General features: G+C 50.0%; 1 protein-coding gene across 1 annotated transcript; it reads left to right on the top strand.

Annotated features, from left to right (window-relative positions):
- The first annotated feature begins 11,661 nt into the window (after positions 1–11,661).
- HCAR1 (hydroxycarboxylic acid receptor 1) lies at positions 11,662–13,050 on the top strand. Its single transcript, XM_080650089.1, has one exon. It carries the CDS (start codon positions 11,920–11,922, stop codon positions 12,931–12,933), a length of 1,014 nt encoding a protein of 337 aa, XP_080506215.1. The 5' UTR covers positions 11,662–11,919; the 3' UTR covers positions 12,934–13,050.
- Positions 13,051–14,236: the final 1,186 nt, after the last annotated feature.

Raw genomic sequence — 14,236 nt, 5'->3', positions numbered from 1 at the left:
GGCTGGTGTGGCTCAGTTGGTTGAGCATCAACCCACGCACTAAGAGGTCACAGGCTCAGTTCCCAGTAGGGGGAGTGCAGGAGGCAGGCAATGGATGTTCCCCTCTCTCTCTCTTCTTCCCTCTATAAAAAAATCAATGAAAACATTTTTTTTAAAGGCTGTCATTTCATTCCTTCCTCTCCGACCCAAGATCCTGGAGTTCTTAGAACAAGGCCACCCCAGAGAGAAACGTCGAAGGGCTAACCTTCAATTTGTCTCATTTGTTTGCAGCAATAACATTTCAAACTCCAGTACTTTCATATTAGCAATGAAGTACCAGACACATACCATACATAAAACCGAAATCAACATACCCGCGGTGGAGACACCCATGAATGAGGATGCTAAGTAAATTGGGCTCCGTTATCCTAAGCTATAGGAGCTACCTGCAAAACGGATACATCCGTTTCTTAGCTCCAGTCTAAATTAAAAACATGTATTCTTTTTCTGAGAAGAGAGTTGTATCACTTTTGTCTCTTGAAAGGATAGAGATCCTTCAAGAATATCTTTCTCAAGAGCCAGATGACACCTTTCTCTTGGATTTTGGATGTTCAAACTTGGTTTATAAAAATTTTTAATGAAATTTAATTGGATTAATGAAAATTTCATGTTTCAGCAAATGTGAGAAGTGCTTATGCTTGCAAATTCCCCGTCAATGTATGGGGCTAACTTTGTACTATGCCACAGCTTTTCTGTATGTTTGAAATGACTTCAAATTTTAAATTTCTTGGAAAGGAAACTATCTTTTTTTTCAACTCTTGGCTTCTTCCCTGTGGTTTCATCATATTACAAAATATTGAGGTTATTTTCTACTTGGTTAGCAATCCCAGAAGAGAGATGAGCTTTCCAATGGTTCCAGCAAACAACCTGGGTTAGTATCTGCCATAGACTGAATGTTTGTGTCCCCTCACCCCCAAAGTCATAGGTTGAAACCCTAACCTCCAATGTGATAGTATTAGGAGATGGGGCCTTGGGCGGTGATTGGTGGGATTACTGCCCTTATAAAAGAGACCCCCAGGAACTCCCTTCCCCTTCTGTCTTGTGAGGCACATTCTCACCGGAAAATGAATGGGCCCCCACCTTGACCTTGGACTCCAGGGCTGTGAGAAATAAATTGTGGTTGTTTAGAAGCCACACAGTCTGCAGGGGTCCTCAAACTTTTTAAACAGGGGGCCAGTTCACTGTCCCTCAGACCGTTGGAGGGCCGGACTATAGTTTAAAAAAAAAACTATGAACAAATTCCTATGCTCACTGAAGGCCTGGGACAAGTCGGCTGCTAAGCAGGACAGGCACCGGCACCCGGCGGGCAGCGGGCCGGATAAATGTCTTTGGCAGGCCGCATGAGGCCCACGGGCCGTAGTTTGAGGACCCCTGGTATGTGTTAGAACAGCCAAGATGGATTAAGACAGTGAATCATTAGCCTTCCAGTCCTGTGCCCATCCCTGAGCCAACCACGGTGGCCATTAGGATGGGAGGCTCTGATTTGCCAGGCCAGGTCACATGCCCATCCCTGAGCCAATCACAGTGGCCATTGGGATGGGAGGCTCTGATTTGCCAGGCCAGGTCACATGTCCATCCCTGAGCCAATCACAGTGGCCATTAGGATGGGATGCTCTGATTTGCCAGGCCAGGTCACATGCCCATCCCTGAGCCAATCACAGTGGCCATTGGGATGGGAGGCTCTGATTTGCCAGGCCAGGTCACATGCCCATTCCTGAGCCAGGGGATGAAGCTAAAGTCTCCCAAATCTCAGGCATGGTGAAAACTCAGGGATGGATGAGTCACCAAAGGAAATCAGGGTGTTGATGCCAAAAGGAGGGCACATGGATGCTGGGAAGACAAAAACAGCATAAAACTACTCCTTCATCTGAGCTCTTGATCCCAGAAGCCCTGCTCGAAGGGAGAAGGATCAGGGGACTGAGATGATAGGGAAGGAGCAGGCGGGACCCAGGCTCATGAAAACGAACCTGTTCTGCTTCTCCAACAAGCAGATGCTTAGTGATGTCATTGCTCTTCTTGCAACGCAGGACTGGCAAGGGACATAACCAGTTCTGCCACAAGAGGCCCATACATATTCAGTATAAAAGGGAGATTGATTTACAAAGATGATACAATTGTATCACGAAGGGGCAGGCAATTTGTCACTTTTGCAGTGAAACCAGTCCTTGCTCAGTCAAACTCCCCATGTGCCCTTTCTCCAGTCCCTGGCGATCACTGGTCTCCTTTCGGTCTCTATGATTTTATTCTGGGATGTTTCATGTAAATGGAATCATACAATATGTTACCTGTCGTGTCTGGCTTCTTTCTCTTAGAATGTTTCCGAGGTTCATAGACTTTGTAGCATGAATCAGTACCTCATCCCTTTTCATGGCGGAATGAGAGTGCCTCGCAGGAATAAACGCAGCGTGCTTCCCTAGTCATCTGTTGGTAAACACAGGTGTTGTTTCCACTCGTATTCGTCAGGGTTCTTCAGAGAAACAGAACCAAAAGCGGTTTCAAGGATTTGGCTTACGTGATCATGAAGACAGGCATGTCCCGCATCCTCAGGGGAGGCTGGCGGCTGGAGATCCAGGGACGAATCAGTCAAACTCCAAGGCCAGGCGCTGGCAGAATCCTTTCTCACTAGGGAGAGGTCAGTCTCCACTAAGGCCTTACGCAGATTGGATGAGGCTCTCCAGCATGTCGAGGGCAATCCACGTTCCCCAACGCCCACCAATTTAAATATTAACCTCATCCAGAAGACACCCTCACAGAAACACCAGAATAACGTTGGACCAAATATCTGGGCACAGTGGCCCGGCCAAGCTGACACATAAAATAAGCCATCACACTACCTACCTGTCGGCTATTGTAAACAGTGCTGCTATGAGCATTCGTGTACAAGTACTGTTTTGAGTCATATTTTCAATTCTTTGGGGCAGTGGTCGGCAAACTCATGAGTCAACAGAGCCAAATATCAACAGTACAACGATTGAAATTTCTTTTGAGAGCCGAAAACCGACTTCTGCGCGTGGGCCATGAAGTTTCAATCGCACTGTACGTGCGCGCTCGCATGTGGTATTTTGTGGAAAAGCCACACTCAAGGGGCCAAAGAGCCGCATGTGGCTCGTGAGTTGCAGTTTGCCAACCACTGCTTTGGGGTATATACCTACGAGTGGAATTGCTAGGTCACTTGGCATTTCTATACAGAACTGCCAAACTGTTTTCCATAGCAGTTGAACCAGTTTACATTCCCACCAGCACTGCATGAGGACACATATATTATTATTATTATTATTTTTTTAGAAGGAAAAAGCTGGGACCAGGTGGGACCACCGTCCTCTTCTGATGGAGAGACAGGGACAGTGACCCAGAGCCAATCCAATTATTATTATTATTTTTTAAAATATATTTTATTGATTTTTTTACAGAGAGGAAGGAAGAGGGATAGAGAGTTAGAAACATCCATCAGCTGCCTCCTGCACACCCCCTACTGGGGATGTGCCCGCAACCAAGGTACATGCCCTTGACCGTAATTGAACCTGGGACCCTTGAGTCCGCAGGCCAAAACGCTCTATCCACTGAGCCAAACTGGTTAGGGCCATATATTATTTTTTAACTTCCAAAAATAGGATTATACAAACTTCAGTGAGCACGCACATGTGTGTGTGTGTGTGTGTGTGTGTGTGTGTGTGTGTGTGTGTTTTCACTTAACAAGATATCTTAGACATCTTTCTGGGTCAGTACTTAGAACTCAATCTCATTCTGTATAGATAGATGAGATGCTTAGAACAGGGCCCGGCCCACAGGGAGGATTATATAACTGAATGCTATTATTCTTTTTTTTTTTTTTTTTAATATATTTTATTGATTTTTTACAGAGAGGAAGGAAGAGGGACAGAGAGTCAGAAACATCGATGAGAGAGAAACATCGATCAGCTGCCTCCTGCACACCCCCCACTGGGGATGTGCCCGCAACCAAGTCACATGCCCCTGACCGGAATCGAACCCGGGACCCCCCAGTCCGCAGGCTGACGCTCTATCCACTGAGCCAAACCGGTTTTGGCTGAATGCTATTATTCTTTATAATAAGTAGATAGTAATTTATTTATCTCATTCTCCACTGGTAAAGATTTAAGTGACTTTCAATTTTCAATAATTTTTTATTATGGGCAATTTATACAAGTAAAGAGGGTAGAGCAATGAATGTCCTTGTTCCCATAATCCAGCCATCACAATAAAAAAAAACTCATCACCTCTCGACTGGGGTGGCTCATTTGATTCAGCATCATCCCATACACCAGGAAGTTGCTGGTTCCATTCCAGGTCAGGGCACATGCCCATGTTGCCAGCTCGATCCCCAGTAGGGGCATGCAGGAGGCAGCTGATTCTCTCATCTTTGATGTTTCTAGCTCTCTCTACAGTTCTCTTCCTCTCTCTGAAATCAATAAAAACATATTTTTAAAAAACACCAAAAAAAGCCCCTCATAACCTCTCTTTTTGTATTTCTGCCCTTCTCGCCTGTTGGACTCCTTTGAATTGCATACCAAATATCACACAATTTCACCTACACATATTTCAGCATTTATTTCTAAAAGATAAGTACTCTTTCTTTAAGCATAGCCAAAATGCCATTATCACACTTACAATAATTAGCAACAATTCCTTCATATTCCTACTTAGCCATCCGTGCTGGTATTTCCCCAAATGTCAAATGGAGTTGCTTGAGTCAGAGTACAAACAATTGGTTAACATAGCTCTTAAACCTCTTTGAATCTATAGTTCCCCCCTCTTTTTAATTTTTCTTGCATTTTATATGGAGAAAAAAACAAACATCGTTTGCAATTTTTAAGACTCATTTTGAAATGACGAGAAAGTTTCTCGTCACAGTTTGTGTCAGGTCAGGGTGATCTCTCATCACACTGTGAAGCAACTCCCGTCCCTCCCCTTCACTTTTGGGCCCCGATTATTTCCTGGACTGCAACTCTACTGAGCAGAAACAAGCAAAAAAAATATGGCAAATTATTTAGACCTTAAATTTAGTTAGTAATTCTTGCTCCCTTCCTAGTTTGGCTCAGTGGATAGAGTGTCGGCCTGCAGACTCAAGGGTCCCAGGTTTGATTCCGGTCAAGGGCATGTACCTTGGTTGCGGGCACATCCCCAGTAGGGCGTGTACAGGAGGCAGCTGATTGATGTTTCTCTCTCATCGATGTTTCTAGCTCTCTCTCCCTCTCCCTTCCTCTCTGTAAAAAATCAATAAAATTATATTTTTTAAAAAAAGAGATAGCATTTTTAAATAGTTGGGTAGGACTCAGACACTGACCATGAAAAGGTTGCCATAGTGGGTTGAATGGCTGCTGTTGCACAGAAAGATATGTCCACATCCTTATCCTCCCAAAACTGTGAACATGACTTTATTTGGAAAAAGAGTTTTGTAATTAGATATAATTAAATCCATCATCCTGAGATGAGATCAGTCTGGATTATCTGGACCCTAAAGTCAATGAAAAGTGCCCTTTTAAGAGGCATGCAGAGAGAAGGCCACGTGACCACAGAGGCAAAGACTGGAGCGGTGCAGCCACAAGCCAAGGAATGCCGGCAGCCACCAGAAGTTGGAAATGGCAGGAATGAGCTCTTCCTTAGAGCCCCTGGAGGGAGCACAGCCCTGCTGATACTTCCACATCAGACCTCTGGTTTCTAAAACAGAAAACAAACTGTTGCTTCAAGTCACCGAGCTTGTGGTAACTTGCTGCAGCAGCCACAAGAAGCTAATAAAGTCACATACTCAGGGCCCTGGCAGGGGCATTTGGAAAGCAAAGCCCCTGGGTTTCTACCAGTGAAATAACAAGAAATATATGTATTTTCCTGATTCCTGATACAGAACCTTTTTTTTTTTTTTTTTGGCCTCTTTCTGGTTGTTAGGGATTCATTTGGTTGCCCTTCATATATATATATATACACACACACATATATATATATACACATACACACACACACACATATATATATATACACACACACACACATATATATATATACACACACACATATATATATATACACACACACACATATATATACACACACACATATATACACACACACACACACACACACACACACATATATATATATATATATATATAAAATCTATATTGTTGCAAGTATTGCATATGTCCCCTTTTTTCTCCCATTGATCCCTTATAGCCCGTCCCCATTCCCCACCCCAGGCCTCCACCACCCTATTGTCTATGTCCATGAGTTATGCATATATGCATATAAGTTGTTTGGTTTATCCCTTCGCACCCACCCCCCTAGAGAGCTCTTTTTTAAAAAACACGTTTTTATTAATGTGTGTGTGTGTGTGTGTGTGTGTGTGTGTGTGTGTGTGTGTGTGAGAGAGAGAGAGAGAGAGAGAGGAAGGGAGAGAGAGAGAAACATCAATGAGAAACACCAATGAGAAGCTGCCTTCTGCACACTCCCTACTGGGAATTGAGCCTACAATCCAGGCATGTGCCCTGACCGGGAATTGAACCAGCGACCTCTCAGTGCATGGGACAATTCTCAGCCCAATGAGCCACCCCGGCCAGGGCAGATACAGAGCTCTTAAGTCCCTTGGAATTTCCTGGAGCATCTTTTGTCCTAATGAGGTAATTCTTGGTGGGCTCCTGGGTGAGGGCAGGTCATCAGAAAGACCAAGCCATGATCAGAAGCTTGGGATTTTCAGCCCCACCCCCATTCTCCAGAGAGGGGAGAAGGCCTGGAAATGGAGTTAGTGGTGGGTCATGCCTATGGATGAGGCCTCTGTAAAAGTCCCCAAAGTAGGGGGTTCAGAGAGGTTCTGGGTTGGTGAACATATGGAGGTGCTGGGAGGGTGACACACCCCAACTCCATGGGGACAGAAGTCCTGCGCTTGGGATCCTTCCAGAACTCACCCAACATACGTCTTCATCCAGCGTTCATCTGTATGCTTTATCACATCCTTCATTATCGAATAAACTGATAAGCAAAGGGAGGGTTTCCCTGAGATCCGTGAGCTGTTCTAACATAATGTGGAATCTGCGAAGGGAGGTCATGGGGACCTCGAATGGTAGCCAAGTGGGACAGTTGCGGGTGACCTGGGGACTCATTCGCCATTGGCATTGGAAGTGGGGGGCAGTGTCGTGGGACTGAGCCCTTCACCTGTGGGGCCTAGGCTAACTCCAGTTAGTGCCGGAATTGAACTGGAGGACACCCACATGGTGTCGCAGGGAATCGCTTGGAGTGGAGAAACATCCCGCACATCTGGCATCAGAAGAGTTCTGCGTGGGGCAGCAGCGTGAGAAGAAAGGAGAAACCCACAGGAGGGGTGTGTCTTTCCAATGCGCCACCACACACAGCTGCTCCTCCTCCTGCACCTGCTGGGCACCCCCGCAGGAATGTCCACTTCCTGCCCCCATCACATGGAAAGTGATATTATCTTACAAGGCATCAGAGCAGATGGCACGGCAGGGCAACATCACGCCAGATCAGCCTGGCAGATGTGTTTCACGTTCTTTGGATACGCCCATCCTGTTCGCTGGTGTCGCCTCATGGCCAGGAGAAGAAGTCAGCTGCTGAGGTCTGGAACCATCTGCTCACTCATTCATTCATTTACACAACACATACTTACTGAGCGTCCCCTCCATGCCAGGCGCTGGGCTGTGCTCTGGGCACGAAAAGCCAAATCAGACCCCATGTTGGTCTTCCCAGAGACGGGGTGGGTGGAGGGCTAGAGGAGGATGCGGGAGTAAGCCATTACAGCACTGGGTGGCAGGAATGAGCAGAGAGGAGGGTCTAACCCCGACCAGAGAGGGAGGCTCCAGAAGGCTTGGAGTAGAGGAGGTGCATCAGGGGCTTCCTTTACGTTGGCCACAAACCATGTGTGGCTTTTAAATTTTAAATTAACTAAAATGAAATAATGTTGACAATTCAGTTCCCACCAGCCCCATTTCAAGTGCTCAAAAGCTCCACGTATATTCCAGAACATTCCCACCATTGCAGGCGGTTCTATTGGGGCAGGCTCTCCCTCCCAGGGGCACGCCACGTCTCTACCTTCCTCCTCTGCTCCCCCCACAGGCGTGCATCTCCTAAACTCTAAGGATCCCCAGGAGACGTGCACCCAGGGAGCAGTGGGCAGTGGCAGCTCATCCCGGGCTAGCCCCCTGAACCGGCCCTCAAGGCCCCTTTCCTCTGACTTCTTAGAGAACCAAAGCAGCCAGCCTGGCTTCCTTTCCCCACCTAGTCCCTCTCCTGTTGCTTCTTCTATCCTAGGCCCGTCTTGTGTCACTGTCCCCAGCTTTATTAAATGTCCTCTCAAAATAAAAATGAAAAATAAAAATGAAAGAGCCCTGGCTGGTATTGTTCAGTGGTTGAGTGTCGACCTATGAACCAGAAGGTCACAGTTCGATTCCCGGTCAGGGCACATGCCCAGGATGTGGGCTTGACCCCCAGTGGGAGGTGTGCGGGAGGCAGCCAATCAATGGTTCTCTCCCATCATTGATGTTTCTGTCTCTCTGTCCCTTTCCTTTCCTCTCTGAAATCAATAAAAATATATTTAAAAGTAAATAAATAAAATAAAAATGAAAGAGCCCTGGCTGGTGTTGCTCAGTGGTAGAGCAATGGACCATTTGTATTCTTAAAATATATATATATATATATATATATATATATATATATATATATATATATATATATATTAATTTCAGAGAGGAAGGGAGAGGGACAGAGAGATAGAAATATCAATGATGAGAGAGAATCATTGATTGGCTGCCTCCTGCACACCTCCCACTAGGGATCCAGCCCACAACCTGGGCATGTGCCCTGACAGGGAATGGAACTGTGACCTCTTGGTTCATAGGTCAACGCTCAACCACTGAGCCACGCCAGCCAGGCTTTATTTGCTTTTCTTTGTTATTTATGTGTTTGTCTTATTTCCCCTACTAAACACTCAGTTCCAGACAGCAGATAAAAGCCTCCTCCTTTGGGGGATCCTGAAGCATCTAGCAAAAACACCTCAGAGTTGCCCAGCCGGTGTAGCTCAGTGGTGGAGCATCTACCCAGGAACCAAGAGGCCACCGGTTCGATTCCTGGTCAGGGGTCATGCACAGATTGTGGTCTTGATACCCGGGCATGTGCCCTTGGCCGGAATCGAACCTGGGACCCTTCAGTCTGCAGGCCGACGCTCTATCCACTGAGCCAAACCAACTAAGCCTAGTCCCTAAGGCATGGTATAGACTTTTTAAAACTATTTTTTAAAGAGCAGTTTCAGGTTCCCAGCAAAAAAAGATTTTGCTAGACTTTCAGAGAAACAGAAACCAACCTTTTCTTCCTTAATCCTCTGCCTTCCAGCTAATTCTACCATCAAAGAGAAAGGGAAGGTGACTGAGCCAGCAGGAAAGGAGGAGGGAAAGAAAGGCGGGCGTTACACAGGAAAGGGGAAGCTCTGGTGTTTCTGAGAATCTTGACAGCTTTTGCTAACAGAGAATCAAGAGGAGTTTCCATTTGCTGGCCCTATGAAGGCATTCCGAGTTACCCACCTGGCCTTCTCTTGGGGTGTTACAGCCTGTAATAGTCGCCCCATTAGTCAACACCTTCTCACAGAATCACCAAGCCCCAGAGTGAAAGTGGCTGCTGGGAGCTCCCGTGAAAAGCAGGGCGTAGGCACCCAGGTCCTTAGTCTATGCCCTTCCTGCCAAGATCACGGACTTTATCTCCAAGACCACTTGGATTAGCGGGGGAGCTAAATGTAGATGTTTGATGGACACAATGATTTATTGGAAGTGACAAGACTTCCAAAGCGAGCAGGAAAGGGGCCGGAGAATGATGTTGGAAAGGTACCATCGGTGAAGGGCCTGGTGTGACCTTTAACCAAGGGCAAAACCCCACAGAGACCAGGTCTGTGAAGTTGACCAGGTCATAGGGAGTGGTGGGGATTGTGGCAAAAGGGCCTGTTTATTTTTATTTTTTTTTAAAATATATTTTATTGATTTTTTACAGAGAGGAATAGAGAGTTAGAAACATCGATGAGAGAGAAACACTGATCAGCTGCCTCCTGCACACCTCCCACTGGGGATGTGCCCGCAACCAAGGTACATGCCCTTGACCGGAATCGAACCTGAGACCTTTCAGTCCACAGGCCGACGCTCTATCCACTGAGCCAAACTGGTCAGGGCAAAAGGCTCTGTTTAAAGGGGGCAGCTGTCTCCGCTGCAGCTCGTTGTTACCCTGTGGGATTGTTGGCCCACTGTAGCCAGATCTCACCGTTTCCCAAGAGCGGCTGGAAATACAGGTTCTAATAGGACAGCCCAGGTTTTTAAAACATGTGGGCCACATCAAACTGGTTTTGGAACCAGCTATGGCTCACAAGGCCATGTAGCTGTCACCTTAGCAGATGGAAGGGAGCTCATGCTGGCTTTTAGGTGGCGGGGGTGGGGGGGGGGATATGATAACATCTGTACTTTAGAAAAATCCCATTGCCGCGTGGGAGAGGAATTACAGGGACCGGACTAGAGGAGAAGAAACCAGTTGGGAAATGCAACCCTTTCAACAGCTGGGCGGTGGCAGGGGTCCAAGCGAGGCGAGGCGGGCGTGGAGAAGGCTGCCGTGCTGCTGGGGCATCTGGGATTCAGGGGGAAGAATTCTATCTGCCTCTGGCACCCCGCAGGCATTCCTTCGCTGGCTCCCTCTCCTCACCCCTTCCCTACGCTGGCAGCCCAAGGCACAGGGCAGAGAGATTATCTCAAAAACCAAAGGGACGGAAATTTTAGCAAAGACTCCGACTTCAGCGCCGTCTAATTTTACCCACGATTATTTTAGAGATAGACCTCTCTTGACCAACTGCCCCAGGCCTCATTCGCCCCCGCCAATGGGCTCAGCACGTAATTAAAATTAAATATATACATCTCCCGGAGTTTGGTTCTGTGGAGCAGTCAGCGGGAAGCTCGGAGCCAAATCCTCTTTTGCAAACAGCAGAGGGGGGCCCGGGCTCCCACACAGGCTGCGCCATGGAGACAGACCTATGAGAAGTGGCTTCGGCTCATGTCACGGTCTTGCTGCTTGTGCAACCGGTCACTTGTGTCCAGGGAGGGAGGCAAAGGGTAGGAGGTGGCGAGTGGAGGGGAGGAAAGGCCCACACTTCAAATAAAAACTGTTTAACAGCCCACAAGTGTGGCTTTGACAGCTTCTTCCCTCCGCAGACCCTTCTGGTTTTTGAGGGCTGCGTTTTTGGGTGTGGGCACAGGAAATGGCTCTGAGCCTCTCTGGTCTCAGGGCAGCGCCCCGGAGGGCCCCCTGGGATGAGGGAGCGGACGGGGCAGTCAGGCAAAGGTTAGGGAGGGAAGCAAAGCGGAGGCCCGGGACGGGAGGGCTCCCTCCGGGAAATGTTTGTATTCCTCCTCCGGAGGGAGGGAGGGAGGACAAACAAGCATGTTTGGTGCCTCCTGGGCAGCGAGCGAGCTTTGCGCTCTCCAGCCCAGCGCCTGCCGAGCAAGAGCGGAGCGAGGCTGGGAGGAAAACCCGTCTCCCGTCTCCCGATTCCTCTCCAGCATGAACCGCGCTGGGCCTGCCAGCCGCTTCCCACGAATGGCCACGTTTCCAAGCCTTGCGGGGCCACACGCTCGGGTTCGCGGGGACACGGGCAGCTCGTGACCCGGGCTCTGGAGCCAGCACATCCCTGAGGCTCTCGTTTCCCGGCTGAAGTTGCTGTTCTCCGTGGGCGTGTGCGGTGGCTGCAGCCACCACCTGTGCGGACGGTGGGCACCCGCATCCCCGGGCCAGGAAGTTAGAAAAACAGCAGCGGGGAGTGGCGGCTTTCAGATCAGCCTCCGCGTCTCTGCGGGAACCCCGGGGGCCTCCGGAGCACTGGCCCGCCGACCGTCCGCCATGGATAACGGGTCGTGCTGCCTCCTCCAGGGGGACCCCATGGCGCAGGTGATGCCGCCGCTGCTGATCCTGTTCTTCGTGCTGGGCGCCCTGGGCAACGGCATGGCCCTGTGCGGCTTCTGCTTCTACATGAAGACCTGGAAGCCCAGCACCATCTACCTGTTCAACCTGGCCGTGGCCGACTTCCTCCTCATGATCTGCCTGCCCTTTCGGACCGACTACTACCGCCGAGACCGGCGCTGGGCCTTCGGGGACGCGCCCTGCCGGCTGGTGCTCTTCATGCTGGCCATGAACCGCGCCGGGAGCATCGTCTTCCTCACCGTGGTGGCCGTGGACCGCTACTTCAAGGTGGTGCACCCGCACCACGTGGCCAACGCCATCTCCAACCGCACGGCGGCCGGCCTGGCCTGCGCGCTCTGGACCGTGGTCATCCTGGGGACGCTGTACCTCCTGATGGAGGACCACCTGTGCGCGCAGGGCAAGACCGTGTCCTGCGAGAGCTTCATCATGGAGTCGGCCAACGGCTGGCACGACATCATGTTCCAGCTGGAGTTCTTCCTGCCCCTGGGCGTCATCCTGTTCTGCTCCTTCAGGGTCGTCTGCAGCCTGCGGCAGCGGCAGCAGCTGGCCAGGCAGGCGCGGATGAGGAAGGCCACCCGGTTCATCGCGGTGGTGGCCGCCGTGTTCATCACCTGCTACCTGCCCAGCGTGTCGGCCAGGCTCTACTTCCTCTGCACCGTGCCCTCCAGCGTCTGCGACCCCTCCGTCCACCTGGCCCTCCACGTGACCCTCAGCCTCACCTACATGAACAGCATGCTGGACCCCCTGGTGTATTACTTCTCCAGTCCCTCGTTCCCCAAGTTCTACACCAAGCTCAAGGTGCGCAGCCTGAGGCCCAAGCGTGCGGGGCGCCCCGGGACGCAGAGGCGGGAGGAGATGCCGATTTCAAATCTCTGTCGCAAGAGCTGCACCGGTGTGGCCAACAACGTGCAGAGCCAACCCTGCGTGCCCTGAACTGGCACTCAGACAGACAGACGGACGGACGGACGAACAAAAACAGGACGAATTCCTGCTAAGGGGTAGGGGGCTTTGGAAGGGCCGTATCCCCCTCGCTCTGCTGGAAACGAAGGGCAGGCTGCTGTGTGTTTTTGGAGGGTCCTGGCTGAGAAGTGAGTGGGTTGTGTTCGTGTGATGTGATGATAGTGACAGGACATTGTGTGTCTATCAGGGGGCCTGTGTGTGCTAGGTGGAGGGGATGTGTGTGTGTGGGGGGGAAGGGGGGTTAGGAAGAGCTTGGCTCCTGTGTAATTTTAATCGGCCGAGGAAATAGTCACAAGTGTTTGAACCTGTCCTGTTCTCTCTCTCCCCCGGGGAGTTAGTGAACTTGATGACTTATCAGTATTTCCTATCCTTTGCCCTAAAATCCTCACTTGTCTTGGAAAAGAGAAACTGGACTAAGTCAGTACCTTTCTGTCGGGCTGAGTGAGGCTCTGCAGATTGGAATGTCTTGGTTCCGACGATGTTCATCTTCACGGGAGGGGGGAGGGGGGAGGGAGAAGGGGGAAGGGGGAGGAGAAGGGGGAGGGAGGGGGGAGGGAGGGAGGGGGGAGGGAGGGACCCTCTGTTCATTTCTGGACTTCTCAGTAGCCCAAGAAGAACGACAACAAAACCATCCGCTCTGACCTTCAGGGAGCCCCCCATGTTTTCTGCAGCCTTTGCATTTCAAAAGATATGCTGTGGGGTATGTGTACCTGCCCTGGTTTTTCCAGAGCGGTGGGGGGGGGGGGTAGCTGAGTGCTTGAAGAAAAGTCCATTGGCTTTGGGGGTGCCAAGTGCTGTGTAGCTGCCTCTGCCTGCGTGTGGTGTGAGTACGAGTTGAAATTATTCGTTTGTTCTCCGGTATTTACTGAATTCACGTTCTGTGCCAGGCCCCGAGCTATGTCCCTTTTACCTGGAAGGTCGTAGGTCAACTCCAATAGGACAGCAAGGTTTTGGGGGGGAAGGGGGGAGGCAGAGAGGTCAATGACTCTCAGCCTTTCAGTCCAGTTTGTAGACCGGTTCCTGAAAGCAGTGCTTTCCTCTCACGCAGGGCTCTGCACAAACACCAAGGGGGGGGGGGGGCGGGGTTAAGTGCCCCTTATACACGCATAGGCCCCCAAATCCAGATGATTCTTCGGCATGACGGGCTGCTCCGCCCTGGATGAGGGACCGACCCCAAACCAACCTCAGCTCCATTCTCAAGCCACACGGCCGTGAGAGTCGTTCTCGGGCATCTTCATCTCCACTTCCTCAAACTCCCAGGGCTCTCGCTGCACTG

Source organism: Plecotus auritus (genome assembly GCF_963455305.1).
Source record: "Plecotus auritus genome assembly, chromosome: 13".
Classification (NCBI taxonomy): Eukaryota; Metazoa; Chordata; class Mammalia; order Chiroptera; family Vespertilionidae; genus Plecotus; species Plecotus auritus.
The sequence above is the reverse complement of the archived record's forward strand: the minus strand, read 5'-3'. Positions and strand labels throughout refer to the sequence as shown.

Bases quoted from the DNA above. Each gene is read 5' to 3' on its own strand.
- HCAR1 (XM_080650089.1), top strand. From the start codon at position 11,920: ATGGATAACGGGTCGTGCTGCCTCCTCCAGGGGGACCCCATGGCGCAG.